The following is a 21,732-nucleotide window of genomic DNA, read 5'->3' as shown; positions in this document are numbered from 1 at the left end:
CCACATTATGAAGTACTACTATATTCATTCACATTACATATTTGAAATAATAAGTTTTAAAGGGGCTTTACGCTGCAACAAACCTGCAGTTTATCTTGATAAAGAGTTTATTTTCTCATCACCAAAGCTTTCTCCAGGTAATTAGCTCATCTAAATGTTGCATATGTGAAGCATATAATTGTAGCCTGGGATACTTGAATAGAACAGAGCCATCATAAATGTTTTTCGTAGCATCTGTACAGCAGATAACAACAGTTATTACAGATAAAATAGAAACAGAGATAATCCCTCGCATTTGTACAATTTAGAGGCATTTCAAACGAGCAGTTTCTCAAAGATCTCTAACTATCATAGAAATACTGATTTGTGATAATGATTTATGAGCAGTGTGTGAATGCTTAACTCATTCAGCATAAATCAAATATTTAAATCCAGTGAAAATTGCAATTATTTCCAACACTTCATATGAAGTTTTCATAATCAGTGCAGCAATAAGGATGATGAAGGTGTAACTCCTAACATCTGTTGAGAGGTGAGATATGTTCCACCCAACAGATGTTACAGTGAAGGAGATGTTGATCAGGTTCAGTCCACGCCATCTTCAGAGCTTAAACAGGCAGGTATGTGAGAATAACTGTGTACATGCACGTGGGTTTAATTAATAAGGATCCTTATTAATAAGGAAACATATTTGGTTGCTTTTTATTATTTTGCTCATGCAAACTGTGAATGAGTGAATAGCTCACAATGACGTCATTGTGCACAGAGGACAATTACATAGGATTGAATATTAACGTTTATTGGGACATTTATCATCGCTCATACACTTTTACTTCGCTCAAATTGAGGAAAACAAATCTGCATTATTATACTGTGGGATGCTCTGCTGGCATAGTCAGATTTCAAGGGCCTAAGGGGGCAAATTTAGTTAGTGGGCCCTATTAACCCCTCTCTATCATCTTCTAGACAGTCTACATTTTACAGCCTGCACGTTTAGAAAGTAGTTAAAGGTTTGATTTTAATAAAACAACACCTTCTCTGAACTCCACTGAGCCGGACAGTTACTCCTCAGCCACCTTCCCAGTGATCCTGTAGGTCTCCGTCGGTCCCTGCTCTCCACATGTCAGCCAGCTCGCTTGGCTTTCTGCTTTCTCCAGCACATCTGTCAATAGTGAACATAATCAGAGCTATTTGCTATGTTTACTGAGTAAATGTCTCTTTCTGTTTGTTTTTCCTATTTGAGAACTGGATTCTAACTATGAAGGTAAACTGTTACAGACCTGTTCGCTGACTGTCTCCTGACTTGTCCCTTTTGTGCTTGTGGGAGGGAGCATAGAGGAAGATAATGGTGAAAACATACAGGTTCCACATGCCGTAGATCCCTGTGAGAAAAGCACTGTGGACTTGGAGGGTGTAGTCTCCCCAGCGCCAGTGACCTTCACTGACCTGCAGAAGGATTTAAAGACTTCAAATAGTTTTTAAGAGCCCAAAAAGAGCAGAAATTAAGATTTCCATGCTGATGATTAGAGAAGTAACACTTACTTGATTTAAGATGAAGAAGATGACGGTCATGGCTGCACATGCTAGAGTTACCAGCATCAAAAACTTGAACCTGAAGATTATACCCTGCCGAAACCAGCAAATGTGGAAAAACAGCCTGGATGTTGCTTCCTCTGTTTCTTAAAAGTTTTTTCCACTAATGTTTTACTTTTTACCTGTGGTTCAGATGTTAAAATGAGCAAACCTTATACCGCAGTCTCCTAGCCTCTGGCATGGCAGGAACTTGCTGTATTTTCCCACCAATGTTCCTGAACACACAATGCACCATGCCACACAGGGAGAGGAAATACAGACAAACAGAAATCCCAGCCACAATAATGAAGGTAACCTGTGATGACAGTGAAGGAAAAGGCCTGGATCACACAGAGACCTGTATTTAAAGTGTGTTCTCATTAAGTAAAATCAGACTTTTTACAGACAGCATAAAGGTCTGAAGGATACTGCCACCTTTGTCTCAGTGTCTGATGCCCAAACGCTGTAGAAAGGGTTGTTCAAGTGAACGCCCCTTTATGGGAAATGAAGCACATTGATTTTTAAAGAAATATAAATAATATATATATAACCATCTCGCAACAGAGCTCATCAAAAGCAGTCGTACCTTTCACTCAGGTCAAATACAAGGAGAACAGATGAGCTGAAGACCACCAGCCCAACCTGCCACCAGTACGCCGAGAGCCGATTCCGCTGACTTTGGTCCTAAAGGATTAGTTGTTTTTAAAAAGTGGATAACTGGCATGAAAGTATGGAGAAAAGCAGAGTAATGAGCGAGTAAGGTGGTGCTAACCATGAGGTGTTCACCACAGAAGATGATCCAGAAGCAGAAGAGTGTGGAGTAGAAGACGCCCTGTTGAACATCTTCAAACAGCAGCATCCACGTCCACTCAAAGCCCAGAGAGAGCCACTCCACCGGCACGTTCAGGAATGTCATGGAGATGCCCAGAGCAAAAATCACCCTGCATGAGGCAAATACGCACTGGGATGACTCCAATTACGTCACTCTTAAAAGACAAGTTGCTTTGTGCTGCAGGCCGAGTATTGACCTGGTTCTACCAGGCCAATCATGCACTTAAGATCAAGTATTTTTCCTCTCCCCTGCTGTCCTCATGCTACCCTGCAGCACTGTGTACTTAGTATCACAGAAGGTTTACCTGTGGCTACCTGTAGGTTCGCACTGAGTGACTAAAGACCCTGGGTTGCACTCAGTGTTTCAACAAAAGAGCACCAAAGCTGTGTTGTGTAACCTAACTCTACCTTTTAAAAAAGCTGCTGCTGTATTCAGTCTGCAACAAAATATATAAAGATGTACAGAATGTACGGAAGCCCAGAAGTGTTCAACATCAAATTAATAAAAAAAAAAAGACACTATCACATCTGTATTTAAACATGAAAAAAATTATCAAGGGCGAGCCCTCATTTGCGATTATCAATTATCATTTAAAATGACTGAAAAGATACAAAAATATTAAAAGAAATGAAAATAAAACAATTAAAACAAGTGTATAAGATGCAAAAACAATTAGAGACAAAAGCTGGATGATTTATGATCATGGATTCCAATGCACCAAAGAATAACAAAGTCTTTATTTTTAGGGTGCTTTGTTAAGAGTTGCAGGTAGTCGGGGAAAACTAAAAAAAACTAAAAGGTGATCTTCCAAGTTCAGTACAAACTCCAGGGACTTACAGTAAAAACCAGTGATTAGACCTGATTAGTCTGATCTGGTGCAAAGGACCAATCCAATATGTGATATCAGATGGAAACTTCCCAATAAGGACTCAGTAAATAAATACACCTATCACGGCTCAAAATACAAAGAAATAAAAAAAATATGAGTGGGAAAAATATTCAACAATGAAATGTGAAAAAATTTAATTAATTTTATGACGTGTTTTAATCAGGTTTTACTGGAGTTCTTGTTCATTTTATTACTTTTTTTTTCCCAAAATGCTTTTTCTGTTCATTTCATTATGGCATTTTTCCCAGTCACATTTGTATTTTACCTCAGATTTAATTTCAGAATTTTATTTAATAATGTCACTTTCTAAGCAGTGCGTTTTTTTATAATGATGCTGTAGCTGTCACACTTCCCGCCCCTTCATCTTTCAGCCAATCACATGGCCCCAGCTGCCCCACAGACTAACTGCCAGCTAGCTAACTAGCAACAAACTAGCTTTGAAAAATAAATGTGACATTAGGAAATAAAATGTGACATGAAATAAAAGTGTAAAATGCCAATATGAAATGACAAGACTTTGTAAAAACATTTGGTTTTTTTTCTGTTCTCTTGGTTGAATTTATTTCTGTGATTTTCAATTGGTATATTTTTATTGTCTTAGTATATATTCATTTCTGGTATATTTTTAATTGCATTTACGAATATTTTTACTGCATGTTGTTTTTTTCTATTCTAGTATCTTAATTTTATTTTATAATCTTTCTTATCTTGTTTCTAACATGGGGTTGCAATGCAAATTTCATTGACATGTCATGCTCACTGACAATAAAGAAATCTTGAATTTATTATTATTAATAAATATTTTTCATAATTTGCTACTTATTTAGTTAATATTGAACAATTTAGGCCTCCATATATTTGTAACTTTAATGCTAAAATAAATCAATATTCTTGAAGTGGATGCTTATAACTAGTGTCACTAAGACAAAGTAGTTCAGCCTTTCGTCTTTCTTGGCTCATACTTTTCCAAAAGGACTGGAGGTCTTGCCATGAGGCTGATCCTGTGCCAGTACCAAACAGTTGCCCCAAATATCCAGGGACTGTAGACAGTCTTCATGCTGATCCACACTTTAGTGAAGCCTCCGTTCTGGTGGATGCCCTTAGAGAAGAGGGACAGTGAATGTCTGAACGGCACATACGCAAATATCAAAACATGTAACAGAAGTGACACTCACCACTATTTGGATGTCCTTTATTTCTCCAATACCAACGTTCACTGTGTCATTCACTGGCAAGCGCAGGTTGATCAGAAAGTATTTGTGGGCCACACTTCCCAGTTCCATGAACGGTATGGGATCACAGTGATAAAAGCGGCCTTCATTTTCGTATGTCTGCAAAAGCACGGCCTGTTACAGCTAACCAAGCAGAGAGAAGTCTGATCATTTATTTGCATGTACTAAACACAGTCATGCAGGTTTACCTTCGGGACTGCAAACGTGCACCTGAGTGGCCTTCGCTCCACTGAGTGACACTTTGTGGTCCACTCGGATTTTAAATCATCCCTGTATGCCAGGCCGGCATCAATAGTGATGATAACGTCATCTTCTAAACAGACAGGGACATGATTCAGTTTATTATAGATCCACCACAAGAAGCTTGATCTGTACTATTCAACGTCTGACAAAGAAACAACTCTTACCGATCTGATTGATCATTTTGAATGCAATGTCGAAGTGCAGAACAGCCAGCATGTACTGAAACCAGGGGCTCATCTCCTTGTGGGGAAGAGGCACGTGCACAGCGAAAACGATGTCGTTGGCATCCAGTGTTTTTGCCAGAGGCTCATCAAAACTGTGGATCTGCTGGCACCGATTAGATCCCCACGGCACGAGCCAGCCGCCAGCCCTGTGGCGATTAATGCATTTGGTGGCCAAGTAGCTGATGGCACTGGTGGGACTGGGAGCTGTAGCGGAGGGGAATAATCTGTCAGACATGCGGTTTGAGTTATGTTCCATTAAATTCAGACAGAATAAAGCTTCATTCATTCATTCACACAGGGAGAAGCCGGCTTAAATAAACAGCTCTTCGATATTCTTAACACACAACACAAAAATCTGATAACTTACCGATTAATGCTCCAACTATGATGGAAAGAACTTGGAAAACAAGGATAAAGAAACCCAAGACAGCCAGTTTCTTGGTGCTCATGTTCTCTATGATTGCTCCTGACATTTTTAATGGATGATTTGGAAAAGTGATGCTCAGGACTTAAAGCCTGTGGTCCTGATCGGGTAAGTGCTCCTCCGCTGCTCGTCTACCTGCTCGCACACATCTGACTCTCCCACAACTCTGAAATCAAACACAGTGAGTGCGGGGGGGTGGGGGTGGGACCGTCATGCCTTTAGACTCAGAACAATAAACAGTTATTTAGTGTTGTATAACTGAAAACATAAAACAACCGTCTATAAAACACGATTCCTTTATTGCTTAAAGAATACAACTTTGTAGCATAGGCGAGTGAATGTGTGTCACAACTAGGTTACTTGTCTTTACACTGAGGACTGGCCACAGTCACAACGCAAATGTTTGATACTGCACCCAAGGAGAAGGGAAATAACAAATTGAGCCTGGATATCAAAGCATTTTACAAAGTCATAGATTAATAATCCTTAACATTGTTTACACTGACCTGGAGTCAGCAACGAGAATCACAGTAGCACCTACACCTTTAAAAAAAACATCGACTCTGGGCTGTCAGTCTGTCCTCAGTCTTTGGTTCTATGAGGCAAAAATATTCCATTTCTGAAAGGTGTGGCTAATGAGCAATACTGTGGGTGGTTTAAGGTGGAAAGAAAATGCAACATAAAGTATCTGAATGAGCTAAAATTAAACAAAATGTCCATATAGTTCTCTACTTAAAAAAAAAAAAGAACAAATATTCACAACCCCTAAACCTCTGTTGCTCTGTTGAACAAGTATACCAGGTGGGGGGGTCCACAACACATCCAGAAATCTACAACTTACTCACAACATAATGTCAAGACATGATTAAACAGAAGCAACTGGAAAAAGGGGGAAGAAGAGATTAATCAAAAACTTTATTAACAGCCTCTCCAAATCATTTTCAGGTACTGGTATCTGAACGTGTGGCTATCTTGAAATCCCCCTTCACCTTTCTCTTCGCTGTCCATTCCAATGTGCATTATCCATGTTACACTGATGTATACCAGCGGTCAAACACGTGGCGTGTCTCTGTCGATGACAGCACTGGGAGATTTGTGCACCAACGCGGTCCCAGGAAGGGATTCGGACAAGTTGAACGGCGTCCTGGGATCACATGTCATCCTCTTCGTCTTCATCCTGAGAGGAGCCGGCCTGCTGGGCGGCGCTGGCAGATGCCGCTGCCATCTGTGCCTGCTGGGCTGCCTGCTGCATCTGTAGCCACTCCTGCTGGGCGAGCTCTGCCTGCTGCTGCCGCGCCTGCAACAACACACCACACCAAAACAGAGGCGTGAGAGAAGGCAAGGCAAACGCAGAGCTTATTAGGTGATTACAAGGGAATCACAACAGTGAGCTCTGATGCCAAATTATGCATTAGAGAAAAAGATCACAATAAGGTTTTTTGCAATACATTACTGAAGCTCAACTATACTCTGTATTAAACCTTGCAAGATGAATGATTTATTGATTAGCAGAGTACTGCTGCCAGTTTCCTGGATGAAAGCTCCATCTATTATTAAGACATCACTGAGCATTTTTAATATGCATAAAGTCGACATGTTTATATTATTCCATTTACTCAACAGCTGAGCAAAGAGACAGTTTGCATCAGAAATGGCATTGTTACATCACAACATGTAAATCTGAGTGGCATCTTTTTAAGAAGAGTTAGCACTTCTTTGTCGCAGGAGCAAATACAAAACGAGCCAGACTAATCAGTTTTTGTTGTCTCCCTGTAGCCCCGTCATGTACTCACTGTTATTAAGAGGTGCACCTGACTTAAGCCTGGACCCCCACAGACCCACCTACAGAGCCACTGCACACATGCAGGTGCCACAACGCCACACAGGTGCATCCTTACTAACGGCAGATGTTTTAACAGTGCTACTTTTTGGTAGTTTATAGTTGTTTTCATTTACAAGTCACAGCAAGGTTCAAGGATTTATTTGTACAATACTCATATTTCTCAATATGTACAGTGAAATAGGGGAATGGCTGTGGAGAATACTGTAAAGGGTGTGCTGATGCAATAATAATTATCATAAAAAGTATGAAGTCACCTTAATTTAGGTTTTCATGCTGCTACAAGAAGTTCAACACACACTGTTCTACCTAAATTTCTCAAAAAATATGAAAGTGAAAGCATGTCTCAAATCAGTAAATACATACAACATATGACTGATACCACCCCAAATTATCTTTAAAATTAGATTACCTATACTTGCTTAGACCATTCCTCTACCTGCACATTTGACTGATTGCAGTCCCTTTTAGTATCTTTGGCTTTTACTGTAATATTGCTTGTAATTTATTGCCATTTTGATCCTATCTGATGTACTTATTAACAATATTGCACATTTAAATGTTTGATTTCTTTACTCTTTGTACACAAAACTATAATGTGTAGGTTAATATATTAATTGTTTTTTTTACATTTTACTTTTGGGTGGCCATGTCAAAAAGTGTAAAACAAAAAAAAAAACAAACAAAAAAATACTCTTGTTAAAAAAAAAAACATGAATAAATAAATCACTCAATCAACTCATTCAATGAACTTGAGATGTTTTCTTTTCTTTGCTCCTCAGTTACTCAAACCAAGACTGTTATCTTAAATTATACCACAACTTGCAAAACTACCTGTGGTGCAAAATGAAGCTTGCATGAAACCACACAGTGATTTCCAGCCCTCACCTGCACTGGATGCACAGTAAAATGGGGATGCTAGTCCACAACATTAATATGCAGAGGACTGTGGATGTGCTAGTAACTTTATTCCAGAGAATACCTTTGCAAACAATTCCTGCTGTTGCCTGAGTAGTTCTTCCTCTGGGATTCCCAGGTTCTCCAGTCGAGAGCTCGCCTTCCTCCTCTTCAGAGCTACAGTTTTACACTCCTGCAGCACGTCTTTCACCTCCGTGATGTATGATGCGAAACCGAGACTTTCAAGAGCTGTTGTGGGACAACAAGAGGCGAAAACGACATAATTACTCTCTGTGGTTTAAGATTCATGACAGGGACATGGACACACCCCCTCCAATACTCCCCAATACACCGGTCGCTTTAGACTCACCATTGATGACATGCTCTGGAGATATGGTCTTCTTGTCGGACTTGTTGCATATTTCATTTGCTTCTGAGGATATGAGGTGAATGAACTCTGTGCAGCAGTTAACCACAAGCTCTCTGGCGTCGTTTGCCACTCGGACGTTAGGGAGAGTTTCTTTAATCATCTTGTTGATAGCTGCTCTGGGGATGGTGAGGTCGTCGTCGTTTCCAGAGGAAGAAGCCATCGTGGCAGGAATATGACCACAAACCAAAGAAATGAAAGGTCCGGTTCTTGACTGGGTGGTGAAAAACGTTAGCAGACGGCGTCAGGCCTGCTTGAGTTAATGGAGTTAACGTATAGTGTCCGGTAAAGACGACGTCAAGACCAACTTAAATGTCATAAAAAAAAGACGTTTCCTCAAAGTTAGCCGGCTGGCTAGCTCGCTAACTAAGCTAACACGGGTTTTTACGTGTTAAAATTAAAGGTGCAGTTTCTACAAACCACCACTCACATACGGAATGTGACATGAAATGAAAACTCCCAAGAAACACTAAAGAACAAATATGAGAGCGCAAAAGCGTCAACACTGGAAAATTATGCTTAGCTAGCTAGCTACCAAGCTAGCTAGTAGCTGTGGTCCCTGTCGCAAGCAAGCCGCAACGCAGAAGACAAGTGAAAGCGGAGTCCGAGAGCATGGCTAAAGCTAGGCTAACAATGAACTGCCCCTACCTTAGCTTAAGTAACTAACGTTAAATAGTTAGCTGGGTGGAGACGAGTAGAATAAAGTCGCCACAACACTGAAGCTTACTCTGTCTTGCATCGACCAAATCAGACAAACATGTCAAACAACCTTAAAGCCACAAGCAATCCATTTATAATTTTATATTCTGAGCAGCATTAGCATTAATTTGTCCGGAAACACCGTCAAACAAAGTGCCGGAAATGGTGTCACCAAGAGGTGTTGGAAATGGCCTCGCTAGTGTTTACCGCCACCTACTGTTTACGTAGAGAATTACAAATTTCTACTTCGACTTTATTTTATAAATATTCAACAGTTTTCTGGTCAATCTCCGGTTATAGATATTTGTATGGAAAGGCTTCGCAGTAAATCCACGTGGAGTGAGGCTCAGAGCAAACAGATGAATCCCAGATTAGACCATGAGTAAATAGCCTTCATAATCCAGTGTCCCAAACACAACAGGCATATGTCACAAACACAACTAGTTTACCAAGTAATACATATCTTTAAAGATGGCTTCTAAATGTTTTGAATGTCTTAAAATACACACCACCCTTCAGTAAGGCAGTTTAACTATCTGGACTGTCTGATTGATTTATCTGATGATTAACTTTGTCGGTGCCCTTCATTGTTTTGCTTACTACAGTATTTACATATTGTGTAATATGGGGCTTGGAGGCTTAACGAGTTAAGAGAGTTATGGTAGTCGGCTAAATGTATCAGAGTGTGATTTAAAACCTGCTGCAGGATCTTGCAGACACATGTGAAAAGAGATTGCACAGTTAGGAGGATGGCTTTCATATTTTTATTTGCTCAGAATAATCATTGTTTTATAAAGACATACAGCTAGAATTAAAAAGAACATCACAGGAAACCTGTGCATGGATGAATGGAGCTTGCCAAAAATAACAAAGATGAGACCTGGCCTGTATTAGTTGCTCTTGTCCTTTTCCAAGGTAAAGCTCTTTCGACTTCTCCAGCGCAGAAGTTTGAGGAAGTTCAGACTGGCGTTGAAGACCTTGTCATGCTCAAACACCATTTTGTAAAATGTGTCAATTGGGAGGTCACCGTTGGGGTCAGCATATTTGAGTGTGGTCATAGGGGTGTAAAGCGTGTTTGTCTGATGACGGAATGGGGGATCCTCCATGGTGATGATCTTGAGAGTATGCTACAAGGAAACACACAGACCAAACATGAACCACAGGTACAGACCACAGCTGGACTCACTGATCTCAGCTGCAGCGCTTTACGGTCAAAGCAGCAACAGATGAGGTGAAGAATGTTTGTGGACGAGTGACAGTTTACCTCTGCTATATCCTCAGCGGTCTGCCCGAGGGTTTCAAAGATTTGTTTGTAGTTCTTCAAGTAGATGTTTGTGAACATGTCAGCAGTCACTTTGTCAGCTTTACTGAGATCAGTCTTCAAACCCTCATCATAGACTTTACGCTCAAACTCTGTTATCACCGGGCCAGGCTCAATCAGGCTGATACTGAGGAGAGAGAAGAAGTACGTTGCAAACACAATCAAATCCTTCCCAACTGGAAACAGCAGCTAAATGAATGCTACACAGCTAACGTTAGAATAATAGACTGTAATAGAAGATTTTGTGTTAAGTTCATGCTCCTGTTTGAAACCGGCCTGCAGAGCTGTTCCCTTTAATGTTCAGTTCCTGAATGCTGAGTGCTGTGATCGGACTTGCCCCAGACCGGGGTATGCTGTGGTTGTTTTTATGATGCCATACTTTGGCTGGCACATTTTCCTCTACGTGTTAAGACAATGGTGAGTCTTGTTGTGCGATACGAGTGCAGAAGATTCATAGATAGATAAGTGCTGGTTTGCACTGGTTTGTGTTTTCTTGCTGAGCTTTGTGAGCTCAGTTTGAATCTCACTGAGAAACCTGGAGAAAATGAAATGCACAATTTGCAGGAGTCTGTGTGTTTTGCAGAAGCTTACTTGAGGTTAAACCTCAGGGCTTGAACAGCTAAGCTTTCACAGAAGCCTTCCACTGCAAACTTGGATGCTGCATAGATGTCATTGAATAAAATCCCTGAAAAACAGAAGAGAGTTAAACGGTGTTCTGTCACCGTAAACAAATGCTCTAATAATGACCAGGTGTAGCCGCCCTCACCCTGGATGCCCATGACGCTGCTGATAACCACAATGTGGCCCTTTTTCCTCCTCTTCATGTCAGGTAGGATTTCCTTCAGCAGACGCACCAGCCCAAAGAAGTTGGTGTCCATTACAGTCTTCATCTCATCAATGGACTGACACTCGATGGGTCCAATCAGACCCATCCCAGCATTACTTACTGTGAGAGGAAGTCAAGCGTGGCAAGAAATGTTAGGCATTTACAGTTGTTATGAATTGGAAAAAACATGCATACATGCACTTGCAGAATTTCTGATTGCACTGAACCAAACGGTCTGGGCTTACTGAGAATGTCCACCCTGCGCTCAGGCAGGCTGTCCACGCAGGCTTTGATGGAGTCCTCGTTACATACGTCCAACTGTTTGATCTCCAAAGTCCTGCCCAGAGTCCGACCCGCTGCCTCGACCAGCGCCTCACCCTTACTCAGGTTCCTCATGGTGGCATAGACTACAACAAACGACAATCATTTGAAGCCTACCCAGAGACGGCAGACACTTTCTCTTCATCTTTTCTGTCTCTAAACATCTGCTGCCACACCGAAGCGAAGGAGGTAAATCAGGAGTATTTATGGGGTTTCAAACACTGAAAATTGGCAGCTGTTAGACCCAAACTGCAACAGCTTTTCCAGAGACAATGTCCCTGTCTCTCTGGATAATCCACAGACCCTGGGACTGTTTCTTCTGGAGAGAGTAGTTCCAGTGAAACGTGTCGACAGTGTGTTATGTGGATTATCCAGCGTAACCAGGACATTGTTTCTGGAGTGAGACATTTCTGTCGAGCTGGTGTTGGCACAACCTCAAAACTTTGAACGCAAAACAAAACATTCTGCACTGCGAAAGACAAAACGGCTCTTTTTTGTGATTGGGGCAAAGTGATCTCGCCTGTCATCGCTTTGTTTGTGTTTGAGATTCTTCACTTATTTATTTATTTAGTTGGAAATGTAAGAAGTGCATGTATTCATATATTTACAAATTAAGTCTAAGTGCATATAATGATTAGTCTCCCAAAGTCTCCAAAAGCAAGATCTTCAGTGCTTCAGTGCTTCTAACAACATAAAACCAATAACAGTATTATAAGAAGTTGTGTTTCCACAATCTTGAATATTCACCATTATTGTTCATCTTTGCTCAAGTTTAGTTTAAATAAGGACTTTAAAAAAGGAAGCTCCTCCCAGACTTTACTCAAATTGTCATACAGTCCCTTTGTGTTTAGATTTTAAGTTTTCTTCAGGATTACAACCTGCAAAACAGACATCACTCCTTCCTTTCTTTTGACTCTCTATCTGCATACTATGTGAACTCAAACTGTTTCAGAAATACAGTTATCAGTTATGGAAATTCAGACAAAGCTTTTTAAAAACGTGGTAAATTTACCCATGAACCTTTTCTTCTCGTCTTTTGCAATGCGAGTAGCCAAGGCGAGGCCGATCCCGGAGGAGCAGCCCGTGATGAGTACCACCTTCTGGTTCATTGTCCCTGCTTAGTGTTTGTCTTGCAGCTCCAGCAGCAGAGAAAGAAAGAGAACAAAAGAGATGTAGTAGTAGAGGCAACAGGTGACGTGGAGGCACTTTTAAAGCCCACTCCTTAATCCACAGGCCTGCAATTCAGCAGAAGCCATGTGCACATGGGCTGAAGATTACCATCAAGCATGGCCAACACACGGTGCTGAAGCCTAGTGAGGATTTAGGCTCATGATGACAGGTTTATTGTTGCAATGAAGCGTAAGATGTGAAAAAAACAGTCAAAGGCTTGACAGAAAAAGATCATGTTCGCGTTTGATTCAAGAAATGCAATCAGAGATGCAAGATGATTTTCAAAAAAAATCAGATTTTATTAAAATTCAGTGTTTTTCTTTGCAAAGAAGGCAGTAAAAAGGGACATTCTACGTGAAAATATACATTCTTTTTGTCACAAACAGAAACAAATTTATGACGTTTAACTGCCAGAATCTCATCTACGACACAATGGAAATTCTTAAAAATTCCTTGAGTGCGCACTGAACTTGGAAGAAAGAGTGCATCATGTTTTTTTTCTATTGCATGAGAAACAATGAAAACAAGGGTTTGATGAAATACATCTGAGCTTCATGTGAGTGTGGAATTCTAAGATTCTGTCTGTATTTTTCTAATTTTCTAAGATTGTCGTGTTATTTGAACAAAAGTTCCACTTCGAGATAGTAAGCAGAGTGGAACTCTGGAATTCACAGCTCACATTGTCTGACAGGTTGATTATACTTTGAAGTGTAACAACATATGACAAGAAGGGAATTTCGCAGGTGTCTTGCAGATGTTGCCGCTCTGTGTTTTTCTAGGATTGGTTTTTGATACGGGCTTGCAAGCTCTGCAGAAGGTTTTGGTCCCACAGCTTGGGATCCCAGGGAAAGAACCAGCCGGTGAAGGAGAGTGGCTCCTCCCCTTGCTTAATGGTGCTGATGGGGATACCGCTGCGGCCAGAGGGGTCCGTACTCACATAATCATCCGCTGGAAGGAAAAAAAGACTCATTTGTGAACAGTCTGTCATGCAATTTGTCCTCATCTCTAATAGCTCTGTTTGTCTTACCAATCTTGCTTGATCCACTTTTCTCGGTCTCGTTTGCATCCTTTCCGACCCAAACAAAGATCTGGTGGGAGAAATGACAGCAGGGATTTAGAGATGAGGCAGGTGAGATCTACAGGAACTGAGATTGAATCCTTCCAGATACCTGATCCCATGTGTCCAGAATCATGACATCATCAGTTGCCAGGTCAATCTGTGTAAAGTCACCGGGCACCTCCTCCGCCTAAAAAGATCATACATGTGTGTCAAAATAAAACAAATAACTGCATCCACTTAATGAATCAATATGGCTGAAAACTTAAATACTTACTATCAGCCTGCCTGTCTTGTTTGAACATCCAAACAGTCGTGGGGGCCTGACCATCTTCTGCAGGGTCTTGGAGGTCTGGTAGTCTCCCTTTCCACCCAGTGCTTTCCAGAAATCAGCTGACAAGGACAAAACCACAGTTTTCCACAGGAAATATTTCACATTGTTATCCTGCAAGGATCAAAGCTCTTTTTGCAGCACCCACTTGGCTCACTGGCCTCGTCCACCTCATTGGCAGCTCCTCCGAGTAGGTCGGCAACATACTTTGCTGCATCCATCTCCTCTGCAGCGGCTCCCTTTCCCTTCCACAGGTACAGGGAGTCTGATGACTTCAGCACAAACACATCATTTGTATTTAGGGAGGAGGCAGTGGGCTGCACCTGGGTCAGTGAGACACAAAGAGGGGGAGAATGGTGTGAATGGCTCATTATAAAAGTGTCAGTTTACTCACATTCATTATAATAGACAAGGCTGACCTCAACAGCCCGCGTGGCTTTGGTGGAGCTCTGGCGGATGTGGAAGAGTCGTTTGCTGCCGGACTCGCTCTGTCCACCCTCGCGGGATGTCCCACCAAGGTAGATGACCAAAGGCTTGTCCTTAAACATGCTAACAAGATGAGGAGGCTCTTGGCCCTGAGTGATGCGAACCTGCCGAGACACAGCAGCAGCTAAACCCTCATGCGTTGTGAAGACAGGCAGACAGGAGCCGTTCACCCTGTGCTCGAGTAAGTCGGTGAAGGAATAATTTGACATTTTGGGGGATACTGTCTCTCCAGTCTTTATGCTAAGCTAGCCGGCTCTAGCTTCACGTTTAACGCACAGATGTGAGTCGTTTTGATCTTCTCATCAATTCTCACCAGGTAAACATATTTCCCAAGATGTCGAACTATTCCTTTAAAGACCTCATTGATCGTTCCCACAGTAAAAAGCTCACCTGGGTAGCTACTCCACCCATGGAATCATCCAGGTTGACGGTGAGGAAGGCGGAAGCAGCCAGTTCATCTTGAGTGCATTTCTGCCCTTGCCTAAAGACAGAAAAGCCGTAATGTATTCAGAAATTATCTGCGCTTCAAGCAAAATCAGTGGTGATATTGACGATCCCAGGGCCTCAGACCCACAGGGGCACACAGGGGCCCACAAAGCTACAGGTTCTCTGCAGGTCAGCTGGTTGCACGTCATTTAGCTGCAATTTTGTTTTGGCATTTGCGATCCAATCCTACTGACTCAAGTTTTCCTCTAGAGCAGGGGTGGGCAAACTTTTTCACTTGTGGGCCACAAAGGGTTCTAAAATTTGACTGGGGGGCCGGACCAGGAGCAGATGGATGGAGTGTTTTGGTAATCCACCTCATAAGAGAAAATAAAATATCATGAGATATGTAGAACACGTGCTTTAATTTCAATTGAAAATGAACAAAAGCATTACAACTAAATATCTGTCTTTGAAGTCCCACAGAACTGAGCTATTTATTGAAATGACTCTTTTTATTATTTTAAAGCACTGAAAGTTGTGTTATCCTTAAGGATATTATCATCATCAGTCTCCTCCTGACTGTCTTCATTTAAAAAACGGTAGGAGATGCAGGTCTACTTGTCCTCTCCTTCTATTCAATCATCCCTAAAGCCAAAACTCAACAACGAGCAGCGCGAGGACGGAACAGTGACAACGCGCCAGTATGTGGAGCGCGTTATATTTGATCGCGCTGCATTTGCGCACTTGGTTTTGAGAACGTACGTGCACCTGAGCACCACATATGTGCATCCCTTAACAGACAGAACAAATTAGTTTCAAATGCATTTTTTACATAACACAACGGAGAAACGTACTTTTAATTTCAGTGGGAACAGTGTTGTTGGTCTCCCTTTTTATCCAGCGCATCAAAGTCTGGAGTCAGTTTTCTTGCTGTATCATGGTCTTTAAACACCGCCTGATCGGTGTTCAGTCAAAAATATTTAGTGGTCCACTCCTTATTAAAAACTGGACATTCTTAGCTCCGCTCATCTTTACAGAAGGGCTGAGGGTCGAAGAGTAAAGCGCAAACGTGGAGTAATACGCTTCACCTCAACAAAGCTCAATGTATCGAGAGTGCGCCATCTATTGGGAAAAAGACAGAATTGCAGGGAAAATAAAACATTAACAAGGTTTATTGATATAATTTGTTCAAGTTCGGCGGGCCGGATTAAATTTTGTAACGGGCCGCATATGGCCCTCGGGCCGTAGTTTGTCCATGCCTGCTCTAGAGGGACACAACAACTATTGGATTAAGTGAAATGATCATTAAATGAAAGTTGGTACAGACATTTGTGTTCCTTTAAATTGTAATAACTTTGCAGATCCTGTCCTTTATCTAGCGCCACCCGCAGGTGGCAAGTTTGTTTTTCTTCACTTTCTTTAATCTTTTACTCTCTTTTCAACTCTTTTTTCTTCTCATTTTCTAATACTTTCCTATTATTTTGTATAAAAACACATTTATGCTGTCTTCTAGAGGGCTCAACGTGTCATTATCTAGTTTTATTTCTTTATTTATTTTCTGCTTTTATGGTGCATAGTCCCTGGACAGGTAGATCTGAAATGGTTGCCTCACCAGGTATAGATGATATGCTTCTCTCTGCCTCCCGTGTTGTAGGAGTACAGCACCAGGTAACAGTCACCTCCATAGAACTGCCCATAGGTGGATGGGTCCACAGGCACTTTTTCACCTCCTTCCACGCGCCAAATCTATAGACACCCACCATTGTCACATCTACACGCTGAGATTTCAACAAATGAATATACAGCATGACCACAGTAAGCCGAGTTACCACACCTGGACTTTCCCAGAGCCATCATCCACCATGCTGTGCTGGGCAGCCATGATACGGTCGCTGTGGAGTTTGGAGGAGTCAAAGGGGACCTGCTCCACCTGGGCAATGCGACCGATGGTGTAGGCCTGACTTGGGCCTGTGGTCTCGTACTTGTCCAACCAGTTGAGGAAGAAACTCTTAAACAGGGTGGTCTCTGCGCCTGCTGGAATGATCTGGACCTGTTCATGTCAGAAATACACAGATGAGCAAGCACATGGATAAATAGGAAGCCAACAGGATGATGTTCTGGTCGAAGACTTTCACTGCATGGCCACATTACCTGAGTAGTTTGGGAGTAATTCTTGTCTTTGATGAACTCGTTTGCAGCAGTTAATGCTGCTTTGCGCTCATCTGCATTTGCTTCCCTCCCTGCCATTTGGGCCATAGTACAGAGGTTAGAGACTTCAAACTAAAACCTATGAATGAGTCATATCTTCCCAGTTGCAGCATTGATAAAAACACAAAACAAATTATGCAAAGAACAAGTAAATGGTAAATGGTCTAATACCTTTCCAGACAAATATCTTGTTGTCTCCTCCATTGTCCAAGATGTAGCATTCACTCTGGGAGAACATGTCTTGACTGAATGGGGATTTGTCGGCCACCAGGGTTGTTTTCATGGAGCCAGCAGCGTCAGAAATCTAGAAAGTAAAGAGACGATCAGAACATCTGCATGTATCATCTTACTGTGCAGAATGATGCATGTGCAGCGTTTGACACTAGAAGGCTGCTGAAACTTTCTCTTTTCATTACTGGTGAAACAGTGCGTGAAAAACAAACATAAATGACAAAAATAAATGGACATTGAAGATAATTAACAGACATAATTGACAGACAAACAAACAATAACATGAAGCAGTTACTATGATGTATGTGATAATATCTTAATTTCTCTGAGCTAATTGATCACTTGATTTTTAAGAGGCGCGCTTGTGAGCATGATTGGTGACATCACAAATCGTTTCGAGGCCAATCCTGGTCTAATATTCATCTTGCACAGGTGTGATGTGGAAAACTGAAGCACCTTACAGTGGAAGAGGAGATGCGTTCTGTCCAGCAGCAAAATTTGTGACATGCAAAAATCTTGACATATTCATATATTCTGGAAGTTTTAATGAGGAAGAAGGAGTATGTGCCATTTAAGGATTCTAATGATGTAAATATACTTTTTTTCTGCAAAAGCCACATCAGGCACACATTGAATAATATCTATGTATACCTTAATACATGTGTGGTAACATTTATTCACAGGAATTCATTTAAAAGCTAAAAGCATATGTACCAAATAGAGAGATGCCTTCTTCTTGTTCTGCTCTTCAACGGCCACATCATCAGAGGTTTTTTCCGGGAGGGTGGGCAGGGGTCCAAGCACCTATAAACAAACACATGCACACAGATTGCAGCATTGCACTTGCATCCTTCCTCGCAGTCAAAGGAGCCAGATAAAATCACAGGCACAGTCCCAAATAGTCCTGAATAAAACTGTTTCGAAGCAAATAAATTAAAAAAAGCTCACTTCAATGACAGGATCCGGCTCCAAGCCTTCATCAATCATCTCAACTTCAGCGCGGCCCTGTCGCTCATTGTCCCGGATATCATTTGCCATCTCGGTGGCTTTCAGGCGTTCATAGAAGTTGCATTCACTGCCAGACCAGTGGTAGATGGTCTAGCGTTTCAGAGAGGAGCGGAGGAACAAAAGATGGAATTAAAGTTATGGTCAAAAAATGCATATTTCATATTATATTATTTATCTTCTAGTTCACCTTTCCCAAGTCAATGATGAAGCAGTCTCCTTTGTTGAAGCTGGACCAGCTCAGGTCCACCTCTTTGGCTCTGATGTTGCGACGACCTTTGACGTGCAGCAGGCGTTTTACGTTTGCTTCGTTGGTAACTACATGCTTGAACCCTGAGCCCACGCCACCTTTCTGTAACAGGAGTCAAGACGAAGAAAGCATTACAACTATTACATTAAACTGTGACTGCATGATACGTGGATTTCAACCTGCTCATCATAGATGTAAAAATGCCACTCTCACTCTGTCTGAATGTTAAACATGGAGCTACAGCCAGGAGACGGTTAGCTTGGGTTGGATGGGAAAAACAACATCTCCACCTCCCTCCAAATCTGACTAACGAATGTGCTATATCTTGTTTTTCTTCTATGTATAACAACCACAGAATACAAAAGACAAACCAGACTAGCTGGCGCCCTGTTTCCACTCTTTATGCTAACCTATGCTTCATGTCATCTATTCCTTTAAAGATGTTTAGCTTCTGACTTGAGATGATTAGTATTCAAGCAAATGTGGCACATCTATTACACCAAAAAAAACACAAAATAAACGCTGGCTGTAGGATGCTTTCCATTGGTCTAGTTCATCTCATGACATCTGCACCGCCTTAGCGTTTTGCCATTAGAGAGCACGTTTCTGCTCGGCTTGTTTGTCGGTTCAAACTCTCTGTGGAAACCTTCAGCTGAAAACCCAGAGGGAGCAACCAACAAACCACGACTCCAAACAGGTCCCAAAATAGCACTGTGACGAGCTCTGCTTCCCATATAAACATGCAATACTGAAACAACACCTTCAGCTTAAGTATTACATTGGTTTCACTTCACAGTTAATTAATCCCTCTTGGCTCCTAAAGGCAGAACTGTCTGTGAAAAGATGTTTTAAATGATTAAATGATTGCGTGCATAAATCGTGTTTCACCTTGTACTTGATGCCCTTCTTGAAGTATCCCAGAAAGGTGACTGACTCATTGTTTTGAAACTCAGTGAACTGAACCGGTTTTCCACCCAAGAAATCATCCAGTTGGGTCATGAAGATGGCAACACTCCCCTTCTCATCCTGGGATGTTTCGTCGCCTGTGGTATCACAGATAACCATTAAAAAAATAACAAAAAAATAAAGAGAGAAATTCCTGCATTAAGACAGTTTGCTTTAAAGGTTAATACCAATCCATGAGTGAATGTTGTAAGAAGGGGCGGAGGTGGTGTAGAGCAGTATGTAAGAGTCTCCAGTGAAGAAATCTCCATAAAGTTCTTGAGGGACTTCGGCCAACTCCATTTTCTCCACCCGCCACACCTGCAGGCCGGGCTTCTTCCCTGCTTTCTCAAACTGTTTCTGGGTAGCCATAGTGCTCAAAGTCTGAGAGGAGACGCGTCATCATGAACAAGAAACTCATTAGGTCACAGCAAGAACAGTAACACTGGCGTTAGAACATCGTTCATTAATCAGAAAATTAATTGGAAACTTCAGTCATTTTTCAAGCATAAAATGCCAAACATGCTACAGTAGCAGCTTCTCAAACGAGGAGATTCAGTGCTTCTCGTTTTCTCATGTGATCATAAACCGATTATCTTTTGGACATTTGGTTGGATAAAACGAGCATTGTGACGACGCCACCTTGGGCTTCAGTAAATTACAACAGACATTTTTCTCTGTTTTCTGATATTTTATAGACTAAACAATCACTGCGTGATGAAAATAACGAAAAATATCAGTTTCACACAGATTTGAATTCTCCCACTGAGCCGTTTAATATCAGCCAACCCTTCCTGTCATGTTTGGATTAGATGGAAGGAATACAGCCACAATAAAGAAAAAAAAAACCTTCAAAGCAAAAGAAATACAGTGATCTCCACTTGATGATGGTGCACATCACAAAGTACTTAGAAGAACAAATGGACCGTCAGTTCTGTTGTACTGACTCTGCAGCAAGTGCAGCTTAACCTGTAATACAGGTGTGTGATTAATAGCAGTGTGTTGTATAAAGTGGTGGAAAACCACCTGATGGAGCAGGGAGTGCCCTCTCTGCTTACTGTGACAGTTAAATGTTGGTTTAGTGGAGCCGGAAAAACCTCCTCACAAGCAAAACAAGGTCAAGTAAGCCTACTGCACCTTCAACTGTACAGTGTTTTTTTCCACCCGTTGAACATGAGGGGAAAAACAAATGCTGTTTGCAGACAATATGAGCATGTATGCACATTTATCAAACTGTTCACCCGTTGCCATATTGATTCAATTTCTGGCTATTCTTCAGTCCCAGAGGAAAATAAACACAATGACTTATCCATTCAAAATGTATTTAATATACCTGTATTATAAACGAAACTATTTTTGCTTCCTTTAATGCAGAAATCAGACAAGAATGTCGTCATCAGTCTTTCTTGCTTGTTGCTACGATAATGAACATGTTTATTATTGCGTAAGTGCTACCTGAGCAGCTGCAGAGCGTTTTAACAGCACTCTGTAGCCTGTTGCAAAGACATGCAGTCTGGAGATCATCAGGAGTTTTCTCTTACCTGGTGAGGAGAGGACAGACGAGGACAGACGCTGGGTGTGAAGAAGCGGACTCTGCTGCTGCTCTTCCAGGTTTGGTCTGCGCTCAGGTCGCCTTTAAAGAGCGCAGAGACATCCGCGTTCTGCAAAGAGGCGTGTCGAGGCCCATTCCGACCCAGCCCAGTCTGCAGAGGGGCTGCTGCTTCACCAACAGCCTTCATGCAGCGACGAGCCCAAAGTAACACGTTAGCTCAAGCAAGGATAGTGACTGAAAAACAACATGTCTCCATTAGAGATGCAAAGTGGTGAATGCAACTTAATTTTGGTCATAGTAGGTACTTGTGATTTGCAAAAGGAAAAT

At 41.6% G+C, this 21,732-nt stretch overlaps 4 protein-coding genes across 4 annotated transcripts; all 4 read right to left on the bottom strand.

Annotated features, from left to right (window-relative positions):
* Positions 1 to 66: 66 nt before the first annotated feature.
* Positions 67 to 5,492, bottom strand: LOC121605628 (protein wntless homolog). Its single transcript, XM_041935623.1, has 12 exons — positions 5,360 to 5,492; positions 4,933 to 5,196; positions 4,714 to 4,838; positions 4,469 to 4,624; positions 4,256 to 4,392; positions 2,345 to 2,513; positions 2,159 to 2,256; positions 2,002 to 2,065; positions 1,745 to 1,888; positions 1,543 to 1,626; positions 1,281 to 1,446; positions 67 to 1,162 (listed from the first exon to the last, which is right to left on the bottom strand). The coding sequence occupies exons 1-12, from the start codon at positions 5,463 to 5,465 to the stop codon at positions 1,062 to 1,064; spliced, it is 1,614 nt and encodes a 537-aa protein (XP_041791557.1). The 5' UTR covers positions 5,466 to 5,492; the 3' UTR covers positions 67 to 1,061.
* Positions 5,493 to 5,704: 212 nt separating this feature from the next.
* Positions 5,705 to 9,427, bottom strand: dr1 (down-regulator of transcription 1). Its single transcript, XM_041935518.1, has 3 exons — positions 8,524 to 9,427; positions 8,239 to 8,402; positions 5,705 to 6,713 (listed from the first exon to the last, which is right to left on the bottom strand). Exons 1-3 carry the CDS (start codon positions 8,741 to 8,743, stop codon positions 6,567 to 6,569), a joined length of 531 nt encoding a protein of 176 aa, XP_041791452.1. The 5' UTR covers positions 8,744 to 9,427; the 3' UTR covers positions 5,705 to 6,566.
* A 626-nt stretch (positions 9,428 to 10,053) lies between these two features.
* On the bottom strand, positions 10,054 to 12,907 carry zgc:109982 (uncharacterized protein LOC553564 homolog). The gene is made up of 6 exons (XM_041935710.1): positions 12,760 to 12,907; positions 11,672 to 11,833; positions 11,367 to 11,546; positions 11,192 to 11,285; positions 10,544 to 10,727; positions 10,054 to 10,406 (listed from the first exon to the last, which is right to left on the bottom strand). Exons 1-6 carry the CDS (start codon positions 12,854 to 12,856, stop codon positions 10,170 to 10,172), a joined length of 954 nt encoding a protein of 317 aa, XP_041791644.1. The 5' UTR covers positions 12,857 to 12,907; the 3' UTR covers positions 10,054 to 10,169.
* A 285-nt stretch (positions 12,908 to 13,192) lies between these two features.
* Positions 13,193 to 21,514, bottom strand: scinla (scinderin like a). Its single transcript, XM_041934819.1, has 17 exons — positions 21,395 to 21,514; positions 20,045 to 20,237; positions 19,800 to 19,954; positions 18,852 to 19,013; positions 18,605 to 18,754; positions 18,371 to 18,460; positions 17,597 to 17,729; positions 17,369 to 17,457; positions 17,052 to 17,267; positions 16,830 to 16,963; positions 15,182 to 15,272; positions 14,725 to 14,895; positions 14,454 to 14,628; positions 14,252 to 14,367; positions 14,087 to 14,164; positions 13,945 to 14,005; positions 13,193 to 13,865 (listed from the first exon to the last, which is right to left on the bottom strand). The coding sequence occupies exons 2-17, from the start codon at positions 20,223 to 20,225 to the stop codon at positions 13,693 to 13,695; spliced, it is 2,175 nt and encodes a 724-aa protein (XP_041790753.1). The 5' UTR covers positions 20,226 to 20,237; positions 21,395 to 21,514; the 3' UTR covers positions 13,193 to 13,692.
* Positions 21,515 to 21,732: the final 218 nt, after the last annotated feature.

Source organism: Chelmon rostratus, chromosome 4 (genome assembly GCF_017976325.1).
Source record: "Chelmon rostratus isolate fCheRos1 chromosome 4, fCheRos1.pri, whole genome shotgun sequence".
NCBI lineage: Eukaryota > Metazoa > Chordata > Actinopteri > Chaetodontiformes > Chaetodontidae > Chelmon > Chelmon rostratus.
The sequence above is the reverse complement of the archived record's forward strand: the minus strand, read 5'-3'. Positions and strand labels throughout refer to the sequence as shown.

Coding starts and splice junctions, on each gene's coding strand:
- LOC121605628 (XM_041935623.1), bottom strand. CDS start 5,465: ATGTCAGGAGCAATCATAGAGAACATGAGCACCAAGAAACTGGCTGTC. Junction 2,257..2,344: donor TCTGTGGTGAACACCTCATG/GTTAGCACCACC, acceptor CTAATCCTTTAG/GACCAAAGTCAGCGGAATCG. Junction 1,163..1,280: donor AGGAGACAGTCAGCGAACAG/GTCTGTAACAGT, acceptor CACTATTGACAG/ATGTGCTGGAGAAAGCAGAA.
- dr1 (XM_041935518.1), bottom strand. CDS start 8,743: ATGGCTTCTTCCTCTGGAAACGACGACGACCTCACCATCCCCAGAGCA. Junction 8,403..8,523: donor TCCAGAGCATGTCATCAATG/GTGAGTCTAAAG, acceptor GTCCCACAACAG/CTCTTGAAAGTCTCGGTTTC. Junction 6,714..8,238: donor AGCAGGAATTGTTTGCAAAG/GTATTCTCTGGA, acceptor GTGTTGTTGCAG/GCGCGGCAGCAGCAGGCAGA.
- zgc:109982 (XM_041935710.1), bottom strand. CDS start 12,856: ATGAACCAGAAGGTGGTACTCATCACGGGCTGCTCCTCCGGGATCGGC. Junction 11,547..11,671: donor GCGCAGGGTGGACATTCTCA/GTAAGCCCAGAC, acceptor TTCCTCTCACAG/TAAGTAATGCTGGGATGGGT. Junction 11,286..11,366: donor CAGCGTCATGGGCATCCAGG/GTGAGGGCGGCT, acceptor TCTGTTTTTCAG/GGATTTTATTCAATGACATC.
- scinla (XM_041934819.1), bottom strand. CDS start 20,225: ATGGCTACCCAGAAACAGTTTGAGAAAGCAGGGAAGAAGCCCGGCCTG. Junction 14,629..14,724: donor AAGCCACGCGGGCTGTTGAG/GTCAGCCTTGTC, acceptor TCACTGACCCAG/GTGCAGCCCACTGCCTCCTC. Junction 14,368..14,453: donor GGACGAGGCCAGTGAGCCAA/GTGGGTGCTGCA, acceptor TGTCCTTGTCAG/CTGATTTCTGGAAAGCACTG.